General features: G+C 37.5%; 1 protein-coding gene and 1 long non-coding RNA gene across 4 annotated transcripts in view; one reads left to right on the top strand and one right to left on the bottom strand.

The window, feature by feature from the left end:
- Positions 1-11814, top strand: part of LOC102805654 (uncharacterized) — a 35035-nt gene extending 23221 nt beyond the window's left edge. For 2 of the 3 annotated variants that reach the window (XM_085491157.1, XM_085491155.1), the window contains 19 exons: positions 409-522; positions 649-762; positions 904-1017; positions 2153-2266; positions 2432-2545; positions 2813-2929; positions 3199-3312; positions 3650-3763; positions 3927-4040; positions 4710-4823; positions 5192-5305; positions 6041-6154; positions 6667-6786; positions 7284-7409; positions 7855-7968; positions 8338-8466; positions 8710-8829; positions 9501-9614; positions 10239-11814. In XM_085491157.1, coding sequence (XP_085347283.1) covers positions 409-522; positions 649-762; positions 904-1017; positions 2153-2266; positions 2432-2545; positions 2813-2929; positions 3199-3312; positions 3650-3763; positions 3927-4040; positions 4710-4823; positions 5192-5305; positions 6041-6154; positions 6667-6786; positions 7284-7409; positions 7855-7968; positions 8338-8466; positions 8710-8829; positions 9501-9614; positions 10239-10330 — 2186 coding nt within the window. In that variant the 3' untranslated portion in view covers positions 10331-11814. The remainder of the gene's footprint in view (positions 1-408; positions 523-648; positions 763-903; positions 1018-2152; positions 2267-2431; positions 2546-2812; positions 2930-3198; positions 3313-3649; positions 3764-3926; positions 4041-4709; positions 4824-5191; positions 5306-6040; positions 6155-6666; positions 6787-7283; positions 7410-7854; positions 7969-8337; positions 8467-8709; positions 8830-9500; positions 9615-10238) is intronic. The other variant, XM_085491156.1, reaches the window with a different exon arrangement.
- A 960-nt stretch (positions 11815-12774) lies between these two features.
- LOC146733718 (uncharacterized) lies at positions 12775-14534 on the bottom strand. The gene is made up of 2 exons (XR_014926620.1): positions 13583-14534; positions 12775-13026 (listed from the first exon to the last, which is right to left on the bottom strand). It is a non-coding gene; the product is annotated as an uncharacterized LOC146733718 (long non-coding RNA).
- Between the last annotated feature and the right edge of the window lie 905 nt (positions 14535-15439).

The following is a 15439-nucleotide window of genomic DNA, read 5'->3' as shown; positions in this document are numbered from 1 at the left end:
AACTTACCCCATAAGTTGTTAGACTCGATCATTGTAATTGGTCATTACTGTACAAGTTGGATGTACATAAACTAAGTATATCAGTCCGCGCAAAACACGTCATGGTTTTACCTTTTTAGAACGAATGGGAACTACATATTCATAAATTTAGTTTATATGTGAAAGTGTACTTACTAAGTTACTTACCAATTTACACAACATATCACATGAAAAAACTTTGCCATGCAATGGGAGCACGTTTTTTTTCTGGTTCTATCGTGGCATTGATTGGCGTACATCAATAATTCTTAATTATGTGCGACAACTTTCAAAATTAAACATTATCTTGAAAGATTGACAAATAAACTATGACAATAACCTTAATATTCAAATTGTCTAATAACTCCTTAATCGTTCCTTTATTATCAGCGGTGAATCCATGCCTCAGTAGTCCCTGTCAAAATGGCGGTTCTTGTATCAATAGTTTGACTTCATTCGAATGCAGGTGCCCGGCGCGTTGGACAGGCAGTCTTTGCCAAATAGGTAAGGTGTAATTTTATTATCAAAATAACATCTACGTTCTTATCAACACACCAATCGCGTGGCATCCATATATTGCGAGTTCAACCCAATCTAACAGGATTTGTTTGTTTTTTTCTCTATAAACAGAAATAAATGCATGCCAGAGTAATCCGTGTAAAAATGGTGGGATATGCATCAATGGAATCACGTACTACACGTGTGAGTGTGGGCAAGCATGGGCGGGGCAGAATTGCCTAATAGGTATGAAACAGATTATTATCTAATGGTTACTGCATGTAACGAAATTGAATACTAAATGTTATACATTTGTTATCTGTACATAGTTTGAGTTTAATCATTTCTGTTTTTTTGCGGATAACATGTGTTTGTTCAATATTCTAGAAATCAACCCATGCAATAGCAATCCATGTAGGAATAATGGTCTGTGTTTGAATAACTATGATTCGTTCACGTGTTCCTGCCAGTCTTCGTGGACCGGGACATATTGTGAAACAGGTATTGCATGGAGTTATTTTGCTTTGTGTATAGCTAAGTATTCTTAGAGTGCATGAAAGATTCATGGCTATGCATGCGAGATTCGCGGCGTATGCATGCGAGATTCGCGGCGTATGCATGTAAGATTCGCGACGTAAGCATGCGAGATTCCTGGTGTGTGCATGCAAGATTCACGGCGTATGCATGCCAGATTCGCGGCGTAATCATGCGAGATTCGCGGCGTGTGCATCAAGATTCGCGGCGTGTGCACGCGAGATTTACGGATTGTGCATGCGAAATTCGCGGCGCAGGCATGTGAGATTCACGGCCGTGTGCATGCGAGATTCACTGCGTAAGCATGTGAGATTCGCGCCGTAAGCAAGCGAGATTCACGGCGTATGCATGCGAGATTCACGGCGTGTGCATGCAAGATTCACGGCGTATGCATGCGAGATTTAAGGTCAATGCATGCAAGATTCACGGCATGTGCATGCGAGATTCACCGTGACGATGTATGCATGCCTGTAGCATTCACGCCGAATGTTTTGAACTGTTAATCTGTTACTTGTTGCCTTGCAGTATCAATTTGAATGGTTCAATGATTAAGACCATTATGTATGTCCAAATACATTTTTGCCTGTCTAGAATATGGTATATTCTTAGTGTGTCCTGATATTTAACATGTTCACATCCAAACGTAATTCCATCAAGGGAAACTTTCAGGAAAAATATGAACATTTATGAGAGATTCAAGAGTTTTACCCGCAAAATTAACTGGAAGTAAATGCTGTCAATTATGACAATTAAACAGTGCTCTACACTATATTGTAGGCCGATTCCATCAACTTCCATAATACCCACTTCATAAAGGTAATTCTTCTTACATGTGTAAAATAGGGTGACTCCCGGAAGGCAATTTCTACCATGTGCCAAAAGTTGCCTTATCGTTCGTCATGTATACTTTCAGTTTTATTTAAGGGTTGAATCAATAATGGTATAAATAGGGTGGTTTACCCTAAGTAACTAAATCACGCTAAATGAATAAGATGAATATTTTAATAATTCTACATAGCTTATGGGTAATATGGTCTATGTATTTTTTTCTGCACTGATATATATAAAAATCACGACATCAAATTATTGAATCTTCCATCAGAAATCAATCCATGTACGTCCAGTCCCTGTTTAAATGGGGCAGTGTGTATCAATGATGCCGGGAATTACTTGTGCTCTTGCTCGTACGGATACACCGGGACTAGATGCGAGACAGGTAACGAAATTGGTGTTCTGAAATAACTCGTCGATATTTGGTGTTTTAAGGTTTGATTGGCTTTGGAGCATTTGGTAGGTGACGGGTTAGTGGCAACACTGTCTGTTAATGTTTCACAATTATCTATCATTTAGTTTGTACTCATTGATTTTGCTCATGTTTCAGAACTGAACGCGTGTGACAGTTTCCCGTGTCGTAATGGCGGAGCTTGCATCAACTTGATCTCGGATTTCAGATGCATTTGCTTAGCAAATTACGGAGGAACCACGTGCGAAGAAGGTAATCATGCTTTCGCATTAGACAACTATTCACAAATTCCGAGCAATGAAGTTTATCTGTCATCGTTTGTCTGCCATCGCCAATCTTGAAACGAGTGTGCCAGTATATACTCATATGTCTAACAACTATACACTTTCGTGGTCGTTAAGTCAAGCTTTTGGAGAGGTCCGTCGATAACAATTAAATTGGACGATATATAAGTCTGTTCACTTTTCACTTTACTTGCCATACACCACTCAAACTATCACTGTTTTTTTTAATTCATAGTTCTGAATCCGTGTAACAGCAACCCTTGCCAAAACGGAGGCCAGTGTGTCAACCAACAAAACACATTCTACCAGTGTGTATGCGGTCAAGGATATACGGGTACATTTTGTGAAATCAGTAAGTAAAATCTGTTCAACGAGACAGTGTAGATATCATCTTGAAAAAAATAATCATCGAATATGTATCTAATGGTGTAATTTAGACCAGAACTCATCTAAAATAAGATATGGTAAATAAATGCCATGAAGAATTCAAGAAAATATCGTTAAGCGTTGTGTTTCAAGTGGTTCCTAACTGAGGACGTATGCTGTAAATCTATAGAAGATCACTATATAACTGGATGTCAATGTAAATTCACAAACCTTTAATAATCCCTCGTCTTTCAGAGATCAACTACTGCTCCAGTAATCCTTGCTACAACGGTGGTACGTGTAATAACCTCCCAACGAGTTATCGATGTGATTGTTTGCAAGGTTATTCCGGTTTCAACTGCTTCACAGGTGAGTACTCGTGAAGACCAAAGTCAAACAAGACCATCTCGAAAAGCCTGTAAACTCATCCGTTCATATTTATCGTCATTACAATCGGCAACTCACTTTAATTTACCTGCTAATTATTTTGAACTGTTATAATCTGCGAAAGAAAGTAAGTAGTCTGATAGCGACGTAGAACGCAGTCGGTCGGTTCTACCAGTGGGATGTACATTTAATTAGCAACAATTTACGATACGTGCTTATGAAATGATATTATTACTGTTTTTAGCTTAGTATATGTGTGTTTGCATCCCAAGTACACCTGTTCACCATTGTCAATGTCAGTATTGTTGAAATTTATTAGAGATTAACGAATGCGCAAGTTTTCCGTGTCAAAATGACGGGTTATGTCTAGATCGCATTGGTTACTATACTTGCCAATGCGCCACCAACTATCAAGGGACCAACTGTGAACAATGTAAGTGTACGGGTGAGGTGACGGGTGTTAGTTAAGCTATATTGTATTTCTTGTATCCCATAATATCATTTGAGTGAGATAATTAACTGGTATAACATAATTTGAACATATGATCCGTCATTTCAATTAACTTACTTTCTGTCTCACTCTATTCTTTTACAAGATATAAGCCCGTGCACTACCATAACGTGCCTCAACGGCGGAGTATGTATTCCCAATGGGAATTCATATACCTGTCAATGCTCGACTGGATGGAGCGGGCCTCTCTGCCAAACAGGTAAATATTTATATATTGAAAGTGTTATGAAAGTAAAGTTAATATGTGAAACTCCGATCCTGTTGTTCTATATACATGAATATTTTGAAACGTAATATAGGATGGGTTTATATTTATGGAATCTTTCTGCAACTTCCGTTCAAATTTATAGCATTGTTCAGCATGAAATATATTAATAATTCATTTTTGTTTTTTTGTTTTTATGCCCCCATGTTCCAGTAGTATACAATCCACAACTTGTAATAGAGTGACAACAAACGGTCATACGTTTATACGGTTTTGAGCCAACACGCACTGCAACTCTGTCAAGCTTGTAGTACCACTTACTAACTCTCTTCCGTTTTGCTAAATTACCTGGCTTTTTGCCGACATTCACCAAATAACATATCGCATTTTAATTCTACGAACATTAACATACGACCACTTAATGTACCTCATTCAAAATTGGCCGTCCAGGTCTAGTTGGTATTAAGTGATGAACCACGACACTGGTTTGTATCTCCTTATCAATTTCATTCTCTGTTGTCCTTGCGGTCACTAACCAAGTTATTTCGAACAGTAGAAGCGATGGTGGTAGATACTATGGGGCATGGGGTAAAATAAGTAGCCCGGGGTTCCCTGCCTTCCGTAGCGACCACTTGCGAATAAGGTATGCTACTACAATTTCAGAAATAGACGAGTGTGCCAGTAACCCATGCCAGAACGGTGGGGTATGCATCAACCTACTTGGCTACCACCAGTGTGAATGTATGAACAACTACGACGGATATAACTGCCAGATATGTAAGTGGTTATGAAATATTTATGATATATATGTTGTTCGTGGCCGTGAGTGGCTCTGTTTGTCCCGACACACGTGGATGAAAACCACAGTATGCACAATATTACCAGTATAATAACAGTAAAAATAATTTGGTCGTATTGTTGCAATTTATATTTAACTAATATCATATGATTGGTACATATTGTGTAAATTAGCAATAACGTCAACATATGTGTACTTGTCCTTGTTAACGAGCACACACGTGTCGTAGGAGCACGTATTTAGAGGCGACGCCTTCTAGCATCACTGTGCAGAACATCTTTTATCATCGTAGTACTGAGTGATCCAAATTATATTTTCGTTGTTTTAATATATATTGTTATTTCAGATGTGAACCCATGCAACAGCAATCCGTGTAGTAATGGTGGTACATGCAGTGTATCAAACACCGTTATTGTATGCACGTGTCAGCAGGGCTTCACGGGAACATACTGTCAAAGCAGTAAGTTGAATACATCCATGCATTGTGGTTATTCGGTTACATCGCGTTGTCAAAGCTGACCAACTGTTTGTTTTATCAAACCTGACATGTATTAGAACGGCCAATCAAGTTTTTGTACTAACATGTTTATATAACTGTGTCGCATATCGGTCAATTTATTCACGTCAGCTGTGTCTCAGTTCTGTGTGCGAAGGCGTTGCTGTTGGGTCAGGCGTTGGTTTATGGCATAACCCCGGAAACAAGCTTTCCATTTTGTCTACTGGGTCATTATACCGAAAAAGAATTAAGAGTTTCGGACCCTGTAGAACTTAATCACTATCCGGCAAAACTGAGCGTCGATTTGGATCGTATAAATCCCCAACAAATATTGAAGTTAAACTGTTATTTGTTTAGGATTTTGATGCAGCTAAATTTATAATGATAGTCAATTCTGGCATTGTGATTATCGGCATTGTAACTAAATTGAAATTGTATTGATTAATGTTAATGGCCATTCAAAGGATGCTGCATTATGCAACAGAGATTCGTATCAAGCTCACAAACATGTCAGACATCAGACTGCCATCGTCTCGTTATTACACTGTTCCGTGCAAAATTGTTTTGTACATAAGTCTTTAACGCTTAATTACAAACTACACGCGAGGCCCACTATGTGAACATATAATGTAAAAATCTTTTCTTTCGATAAACATGTCTGTACAATCAGGTCAAGTCGTATTTATTTTATTGTTTTAGTTATGGATGCTTGCTCGTCGAGCCCGTGTCTGAATTTTGCGGAGTGCAATAACTTTGGGATCTACTACACCTGTGATTGCCAATCTGGGTGGACAGGAGACAACTGTCAAACAAGTGAGTCAAACATTTTATCATATGCGTAGACGTTATCACTTCGGTGTGACGTCACACTGTGGTGATATGCATTTCATGAATTCCATATCAGCATACGTGTGTTATGGTTCCAGACTACTTACAGGCAGATTTGCTACTACTGTAAACGCGTTGGAAATATTTTGGAACATGCGCAAAATGTGGGGCATACAATAAAAAATGCATCTGCTGACACTATTGTTATATGTTGTATCGTTTTATGCATTTCTAAGTACCAAGGATTTCCCTTATAAGTATGTAAGCCACCAGTTCGCCGGTAGTTTCATAGGTATGATTCGACTTGTCGTTCTTACAACTCAGCTTTAACAACTGAAGTGACAAATTTAAATCGCACACAAATACGAGTGCACTTGAATGCGTTAAATATTCACAAATCTCTGTCCAATATGGTGAATCCTGAGCTACTATATTGAGTTGGAATGTCTAGCCACTGTGTCTAAGCCTTGTTTGCGCTTTTTGTATATTGCTTTCAGGGCAGAACATGTGCGTTCCGTCACCATGTCTGAATGGTGGTGTGTGTACAACTGGAACCAGCGCTGGTGTATATACTTGTAACTGTCCCTCGAACTGGATCGGTGATCACTGCGAAATTTGTAAGTCCACGGGAGTTTGAGTTGTGTTTATTGAATATATACTACTGAATATAGTATATTACTTGCGATTTGATAACGACCGACACAGCGGTGTAAACTTTAAATTACACTGTAATTGATCAACAAAAACAAACGATAACATTATATTTAAATACTCATATTTACCAACACATTCGTTTGTTGAACATAATACTCAATGATCGACAAACAAAACACGAAATCGAGTTATAGAATTATAGAATTATTTTATTCTCGTCTACACCCAGTCCCACGTGTTACTGTAATCGGCCGGCAGATGAAAAACAGTTGAGTGGTCGGGGACAGCTATCGTCTGACATTATAATCAGTTGTCAACATTCAACTTCAGCCGCTGTAGTTAGTATAAAGACAACATTTCTAACTATTTTTTTTTGCGAAATTTAATATATCTAATTTTGTACTATGTATTGTGTGCTGCAGATTTTCTTGTTATATACTTTTCCAATTCTATGTCACAGATGGTCCAACCAGTTCCTGCAGCAGCAATCCGTGCATGAACGGCGGCACATGTGGCACTACCGGTACTGTGTACACGTGCTCTTGCCCTACTGGGTGGGGTGGAACTAATTGTAATATATATGTTGGTAAGTTTTTTCCCTGTTAACTGAAGTTATCATTTTTGTTGTTTTAAAGTTATTCAATAACTATATCAGTTAATTCGTATATTGTGTAAACTCATAGTTGCTGTTGACAGAATGTAAAGTAAGCAAATGACACCGAATAAACGGGAGGGGAAATACTACGTAGTAAACATGTACAGCGTGCCTGACGCGAGCGCCGGTTCGAGTCACGCACGCATTACGTGTTTACTATAATTTGACGTAGTATTTACCTTGCCGTTTATTCGGTGTCATTTGCTTGCCGTATTTACTTATAATAAGTCAATTATGGAATTTAACTGGGTTACAAACGTTGATTACGTGATATATTCCTGTGCATTTAAACATCTCAATGGGATTCAGTTCGGTCTATCGTGATCGAACTCTTTGGGTTTTAGTTTCATTATCCGATCGTGCTTCGTATTTCCAGCATCTGGGTGCGTGAGTAACACGTGTCTGAACGCGGGCGTATGCTACGTGCAGGAAAATGGTGAACACGTGTGCGTGTGTCAAGATGGGTTCAAAGGCTCGAACTGCGAAACCGGTAAGAAAATATACAATTATACAACATATTACTCTATCGACTGATGACTGTGCTGAATACATCTGATAGTGGTGTAGGTTATAGGAATTCCCAAATGCAGATTTGGCTACAACGTTTTCGAATGTGTATACCATTTACAAACTTATTTGCACATTTATTTACATAAATAAACACACACCCCATTAGTCACAGGCCATCCCTGTTTAAAAAGATGTCAATGAACATGAAATATGGACGATATAAGGCCAATGATATTTACGTAAAATATGTTAACTATTTACCAATTCATGGAATTTATTGAATGCAATACTTGAAAAGCTGTATATAACCCAATGATATTTAAATCTATATTTTGAATATCCCAAATAGTTGCAAATCCAGCAGTGTGCACAGCGGATACCTGTAAACATAATGGCGCCTGCCATGCAGTTGGCGACGAAACGTTGACGTATCTATGTAAATGTTCTCCGGAATGGCGGGGAACCAACTGTGAAATATGTAAGTATTTGTATAATGTTGATGGGTATCATTAAATAGACTTTAGAGGCAGGATACCGTCTTGTTCGATATGAATCTTATGGGACGTGCAAAACACGTTGTTACACGAAATTCGAATGGGCGCTGCGCGACGACTGACTGTTGTGCATTCACATTATTCAAACCTCCTATATCATAACAAGTATATTTGAATATTAAATAAATGTAAGATTTGTAGAGGCTATTATGCTTATTTTTTTACAGCTGTATTGATTCCACCATGCGACTCGAATCCTTGCCAAAATGATGGGACTTGCGCAGAAACGTCGGAGGGATTCTCGTGTATTTGTAGAGAAGGATATGGAGGAACGGCATGCGAAACAGGTAAGCCATTTACATAAATGGGTATGCCATACGAGCGTATATCACCTCCGAGGTGGCAATGGACAACATCTATGAATACACCCTGTCTAATCTAAGTATTTCCAATTTATTGATCAGCACGAGTATACTAGTACTTACAAGGCAGCGCCATCAACTCCACCTCTATGTAAACACTGATAAAACTACATCTGAGCAGCCTACAATATTTCACACAGGTGCCACAATTTGGAACAATATTCCAAAAAAACAAAACATTCGTAGCATCAAATCTTTACAATTCAGGACATTCTACAAAAAATACTTCTTTTTGAAAAATTTATTTTCAACCCCCCAATATGTATAGTTTTTCATTGATATAAGTATTATAATATTGCATTTAGCGACAGTGCCCTCTAATGTTGTTTTGCTGTTTGGACTAGCTCTGCTACTACATTTCCACTGTACATCTAACAGCCAGCTAGTAATCTGTGTCAGTACCTCGTTCGTTCACAGAACGTCGTAATTGTTTTGATCAATACTCGTTCGTCAATGAGATAATTATCATATTCTAAATGACGAGCAAATACTCAATACCGATAACAATTGGCTTATAGACGTCACAGAAGTGCTTCATCTAATAGAAACACAATTCCCGATCACAAGTTAACCTCTGCTCATTTTTTTGCCAACAGACATTAACGAGTGCCTTAGTGATCCATGTCAAAATGGCGGATCTTGTTATGACAAAACATTTGGCTACACGTGCATATGTTCTGACATGTATACAGGTCCTCACTGCGAAGACGGTAAGTATGAATACCACTTTTCTGATAAATAAAGCGGAAGAGTCGTCACCTTCGCATGCGTCAGATGGCCATAGCGTGCCATTGTTTACAAACAAGCGTCTACCCACGAGTCTTTGCGTTTTTAGCATGTGTTGTTTTCATCGCTTGGAACTCAATTTCCGCGCGTGCGCAGGTGACGCCCCTCCCGCTTCAATACGTTGCTTATAGTCAACACGTATATGCACGATTCATGGAATATAATATACTGCTGGATTGTGTTATTAGTTTACTTTCTATAATACATCCCATAATTTAATTTCTCTAGGAATTCTCCATATTGTTATTGATTTTTAATAATTATGTCTCTTTGTACCACGATCGCGTAATCCAGCTTTTGTATACTAGTATTGTGTTTCTGAGTATATCGAAAAATGTTTAAAAAAAACTGTAGAGATGGTCATACTTTGTGCTGATTCCATGATTCATACTCTTTGGCACTGTGACACGACACACTGACGGCATGGAAGGACCGCTCTGTAAAAATGCAGAAACAGTGACAATCTACGCAAGGTATCCATCATTGTTCGTGATCAAATCGATGTATTACAAAAGAATCTGTAACTTTTCTCAATTTATGTCTTTCAGAGTATGCGTATTTATCCGGTTCGCCCATCGCAGTACACTCACCCGGTGTGATGCTAATTAGCTTCATACTAATCACCATATTCCTAAGGTGACACGACTACAATGTACTGTAAAATGACTAATTTTCACTGGGTTTAAATTTCACTGATTTACCATTTCAGGCATATTCAGTGGGTTTTAAATTCACGGTTTTATCATTTAGATAATGTGTTCTATGCTAAATTTTACATATTCACTGTGTTTTAATTTAGCGCATTTTTCCAGTCAGCGAAATAAGCTAAATTAAAACCCAGTGAATAATTACCCCCTTTACAGTACTCAAGATTTGCTCCAGCTGCGAGTAATTGCCAAATATTTATACTTTTTGCACACAACGTTTTTTATTATTAAATTCGATTTTGCACCTTTATTAATTTCCCCGTGTTATACATAAGGCTTGGTTTCCTTATTTCGACGATGAATTTATGCTAGTTGGCGTCCGTCCGTTTATAAGTCTTTCGATTCAGAGGGAGAAACAAAATCGAGATTTTTAGTATTTATAAAATACAGTATACAGTGTTAGCACAAGTCTGTTATTGCAATAGCCTAATCATGTCTATTATAATCTTAGTTCTTATAATCACACACATCTCGTGAAATCATCATACTCTCTTCAACGCAGTATGTCTACATGTGACGTAATATACTATGAATATATTAGGTACTGAACAACTAGTGCTTCCATGTGATTTTAGGTCGAGTTTCATTTAAATATTTGTTTAAAAAATTGTTTCTTTCAAATTAGGGTACGGATATTTTATATTATTGTGTAAATTAAATCTTCTGTAAAACAGATTTAATTGTCTATTGTCCATGTTTGAATTTCCTAAAACCTTTTTTAGGACTTGTATATAAGAGTCTACAATGAAAAGTCAATCTTAAAATCAACTATTTTACAATAGACATTTATCAAAAAATCACAATCATAGATGATACTATCAGATTGTTCATAAATAAAGACTTTTAAAGTTGCTACAATATTATTTCTAATTTACTGTTCGTTATTAAATTATAGAGTTCCACACTTAGTGTAAAAGACATTCTTATGAAAAACGGTCTCCAAATGCGATAAGAAGTTTGTTACCTTACATCTCCCAATATGGGTTTGAATATTTTTAGTTTACTTGAAGGTCGGAATTGAGATCCCCGACACGTTAACGCTGGTATTTTCATTTTTAGCAAGCTTTATAACTGTGTACATCTTATAGGGAAGCGACTGAGCGATAGTTCCATTATTCACGCTACTGATGTCAATGTCATTATAATGAACGAATTTTAATGTACAATTCAACATTTTCTTGTTTTAGTTATTTCTACAGCTACACATTAGGGATCGTCTTACGTTACTCAATGCATTGATAGTAATTGTATAATACTGAATTTAATTGATTTCAAATCACGTTTCTTCGAAATAAGTGCCTTTTTATCGAATCGAATTTTTAAATGTATTTATTGAAATGCATCGTGTAGTTAGTCCTTGGACATTTTCACGTATTATATTGAGATGATGAATAAATCCATATTTTGTACCAACTAACTGGTGTCCTTGATATCATATCAACAGTACTCATTTGTGATATGTTGACTCAGGAACACACAAAACATCAAAGAAACCAGAGAGCTTTCAAACTTAACTTCTTGTTTATTCCGCCATTTTCAGTTACACCAGCCGCACTACTTTTACATATACACTCGGGTGATCAGGTGACGTATAACACCATTACAAAAGTATGTATTCTGGCGCATGCAATAAAGTAGTTCCAAAAACGTCACACCGTTATAATCTTCCATTATGTTCATTACATCATGCATCAGAGTATGATGAGAATAGAACAGAAAGTGGTTCGTGTTATTTGCCCCAGATGTCGCCCCTGGATATACTGGATGAGTATCTTGGTGATGAACGAACAGGTGTCGTGGACCAATTAAAGATTGATACAATTAACTGTGTGACGTCATGCGACTTAAAACCGAGACAGCGTGGTTCTGGGGTTGTTCCTGCTCGAGATCTTGTCCACGCTTTGCGTTACCCAGAAATCTGATGAGCAGATCCACGTACTAGCATAGCTGAACTCTAGGTTTAACATTGACGTCAAACTGGAAAGTGTGGTTGTGGTTGTGGTTGTGGTTGTGGTGGTAGGGTTCGGCGCTTCAATTCGTGAAATCCAGTCGCTGACTACCTAAAATTCACGGGGGCGACGACGATAACTGGTGAGATTCAACCCACGTATGGATAAGTCAGGTACCAAATACTCTACAGTACACATACGCAGGTTAGTCCTGGGCTTTCAGTTATAATTATTCTGTGTTGTTAAGTGTTAACTAGCCAGTTTATTTGTGTAATATTTTACAAGAGTTTACTGGTATGAAATGTCATATTTCTCCCTTGTGTTGCGGGATCATTATCAACATTGCTGTGTTGTCTGCAGTGCGTATTTTTTCAACCCCGCCAACATGCAACATATAAATGTAAAAGATGTAGTAAATAGACAACATATCTTTTATTGCAAAGGCAGAATCATCTTTTATTAACATAAATCATCAGGTAATAAATAAATTCCAGGGTGCAGATAAATTGTCATCATGTTTAATGTGGACTCTTAACACACTGTATTCTGGCATTATTTTAATAATATCATATATAAATGTTTTTACAGCTGCTGCTTCTTTTCCATGTGATAACTGTAGCACAACACCACCACCTTCTGTATGAACTATAGGCTAAAGCTCTGTACAGGATTACCAGTTACTGAGGTAATACAAATAAATATTGAGATATTAGTGTTGTGCAATATATAGATATAATATATAGTAATATAGTTTAATTTTTAATATACTTGACTGTGTAATTTTTTTTAAGTATTGAGTTAGACAAAAAAAATCTGTTTTTGGCAGACTTGCCAACTTCTTGTTTCAAATGAAAAAAAACCCACAAAAAAGCTATTAGAACAGACATGACCAATCAGAAACAGGTCTATTTTTGTTGGCTTTCATTACAATTACAATTTTTTAGCATAAATGTTAAACATTTATAATTATTAATGTTTTTATTTTTTACTATATTAGTATAACTATTTAATATTTTTTAATAGGTTTACAGTTAATAAATTAAATCAGGAGTCATATGACATTAATGCAAGTGAGGTGATATTTGAAGAATTCAAATGTGTGATGAACTAGTGATGTCATTTCTTAAGATACTTCACATTAAACTTGTGTAATCATCGTTGCATATCACCCCTCATGAATATTGAAGTTGTGTAACCTTATAATCCTTTATTTAATGCAAGATGAAACATAATTACCATAAAATTTCAGAAGCGAAGCCTTGCTTTAAGTACTTTGTCAGAGCTTCGCTCATTGTGAATGGGGCATGGACCCACAGGTAAGCCAGCTACCTTCTTTAGGTTTAGTTGTCTTTTTTGGTCAATGACTGTATCATGCATGCAATGAGGCATCATTTTATTTTGCTTAGCCGCAACTTCCTTTCACAATTTCAAGTGTTGATCCTGGATGTGTTTTAGGCAATCAGGACCTGTTATGAAATTGAGCACTGATTTTTTTTCTATTTACAATAAGCTTCTTTCTTGCACTTGTCAACGGGTATGTCAGTATTCCCTTCATGACGGGAAATGACGGATCACATGCCAAGTGCAAGGTGGATGTCGATGGCTGCGGTGATCTAATTTCTGTAGAGGTGCTGGCTAAAGGACGATGTGTGGGTATCTCTGTTGGTGAATTTGAAGTCTCAGACGTGTTGATAGTGCTGGATCCTGAAGGACAGGGTGGTGATAGTTCTATTAGTACAGGTGCTTGTTGTCTGTTGCGTTTTCCCCATAGACGATAGGTAGGGCTCCCAGGCAAATTGTATCCCTCCTCTAAACACTTCTGATATTTTTTTCTGGTGTAGTCAGTGTGTCATACAGGGCCTCTCGCATTATATCATTCGTTGTTGCTCGAGTATTGGTTGGTTGTAGCGCTACTGACTGTGGGTGGTTGGTGGTGATGCAGTTAAGGATCAGTGAATATTGAATCAGGCGGCAGCAACTTCCACTGATTTGTGGCCTGTTCACCGGGAAAATACCACTTCTCACAAATCCATCTGTGGTTATTTTGGGACGGCACTTCGTAAACATGATTGTCTGAAAATCCTGGCAAAGCTTTTTTGTGTGGTTCATGTTCATCATAAAGTAAAGCGACTGGTCTTGCAGGCGGCAGATGCAGACGCAGTGGTTGGCAAACCAAGAACAAAAGGCCTCAGTATCCATCCATCCACTTTTGCAGAAATAAGAAGCTGAACCATCTGTTGATCCTGTCAAAGGATTCCAAGAACGAGTGGCTTCTGGGGAAATACATAAAATGGAGGAAGAACTGACCCTGCAGCATTTACTGCAACCAGAACAGTTATCTGCCCTTTATTTCCAGAGATGATCTATGGTACGTCAATCTTGCGTTTGAATGGTACAAAATCCTTGCCAGTCTTGATCTGCATGGCGAATCAACTCAATTCACACAATTCCAAGAACAAATCCTCGCTCTGCCATTCCAATAATCCAATCCGCTAGTGCTCTTTCTTCTGCAGTGGTCAGGAATTTAGTAGGACCTTTTCCCCCATCTCAACTATCCCAGAAGCTCTGTCATGAAGAGTTTTCGTTTTCACATCCCATTTAAGTGATGCCTGTCTGAATGACATTTTATTTTCTGTGACATCTTTCAATGCAGCCACTAAACGTGCAGATCTGTCCATAGTGTCACAGACAAGGCAACTCTAAACCATAAAATAAAACAAGGCATAAATATAAGTAATGGTATATTTGGTAAATAATTTAAAAACCTCTCCAACTGCAGCTGCAGTCTTTATTATGCGGTAATAACAAAAAATGTTACTATCACCTTAATTGAAGTCATCAACATGCAAAAATTCATTGGCAACAAATCTTAAGATCTGTGATATAAATCTAGAAAAAAATTTCAGTCATAACCATAATTATTTAAATGATATTTAGGTAGAACATTATATACTTGTATTAGTGCATAATAAAACATAAGTGCCTTCCGAGCTAGAACACCAAGAGTTGTCTGAGTGATTGTTTTGTGTGATAGGCAAAATGTATATTCACTATTTACTGAGATGAGTGATAAAGACTTGAGTTGCCATGGTA

This window comes from Saccoglossus kowalevskii, chromosome 16, assembly GCF_978046115.1.
Source record: "Saccoglossus kowalevskii chromosome 16, keSacKowa6.1, whole genome shotgun sequence".
In the NCBI taxonomy this organism is placed as follows: Eukaryota; Metazoa; Hemichordata; class Enteropneusta; family Harrimaniidae; genus Saccoglossus; species Saccoglossus kowalevskii.
This window is presented reverse-complemented; position numbering and strand designations above follow the sequence as displayed.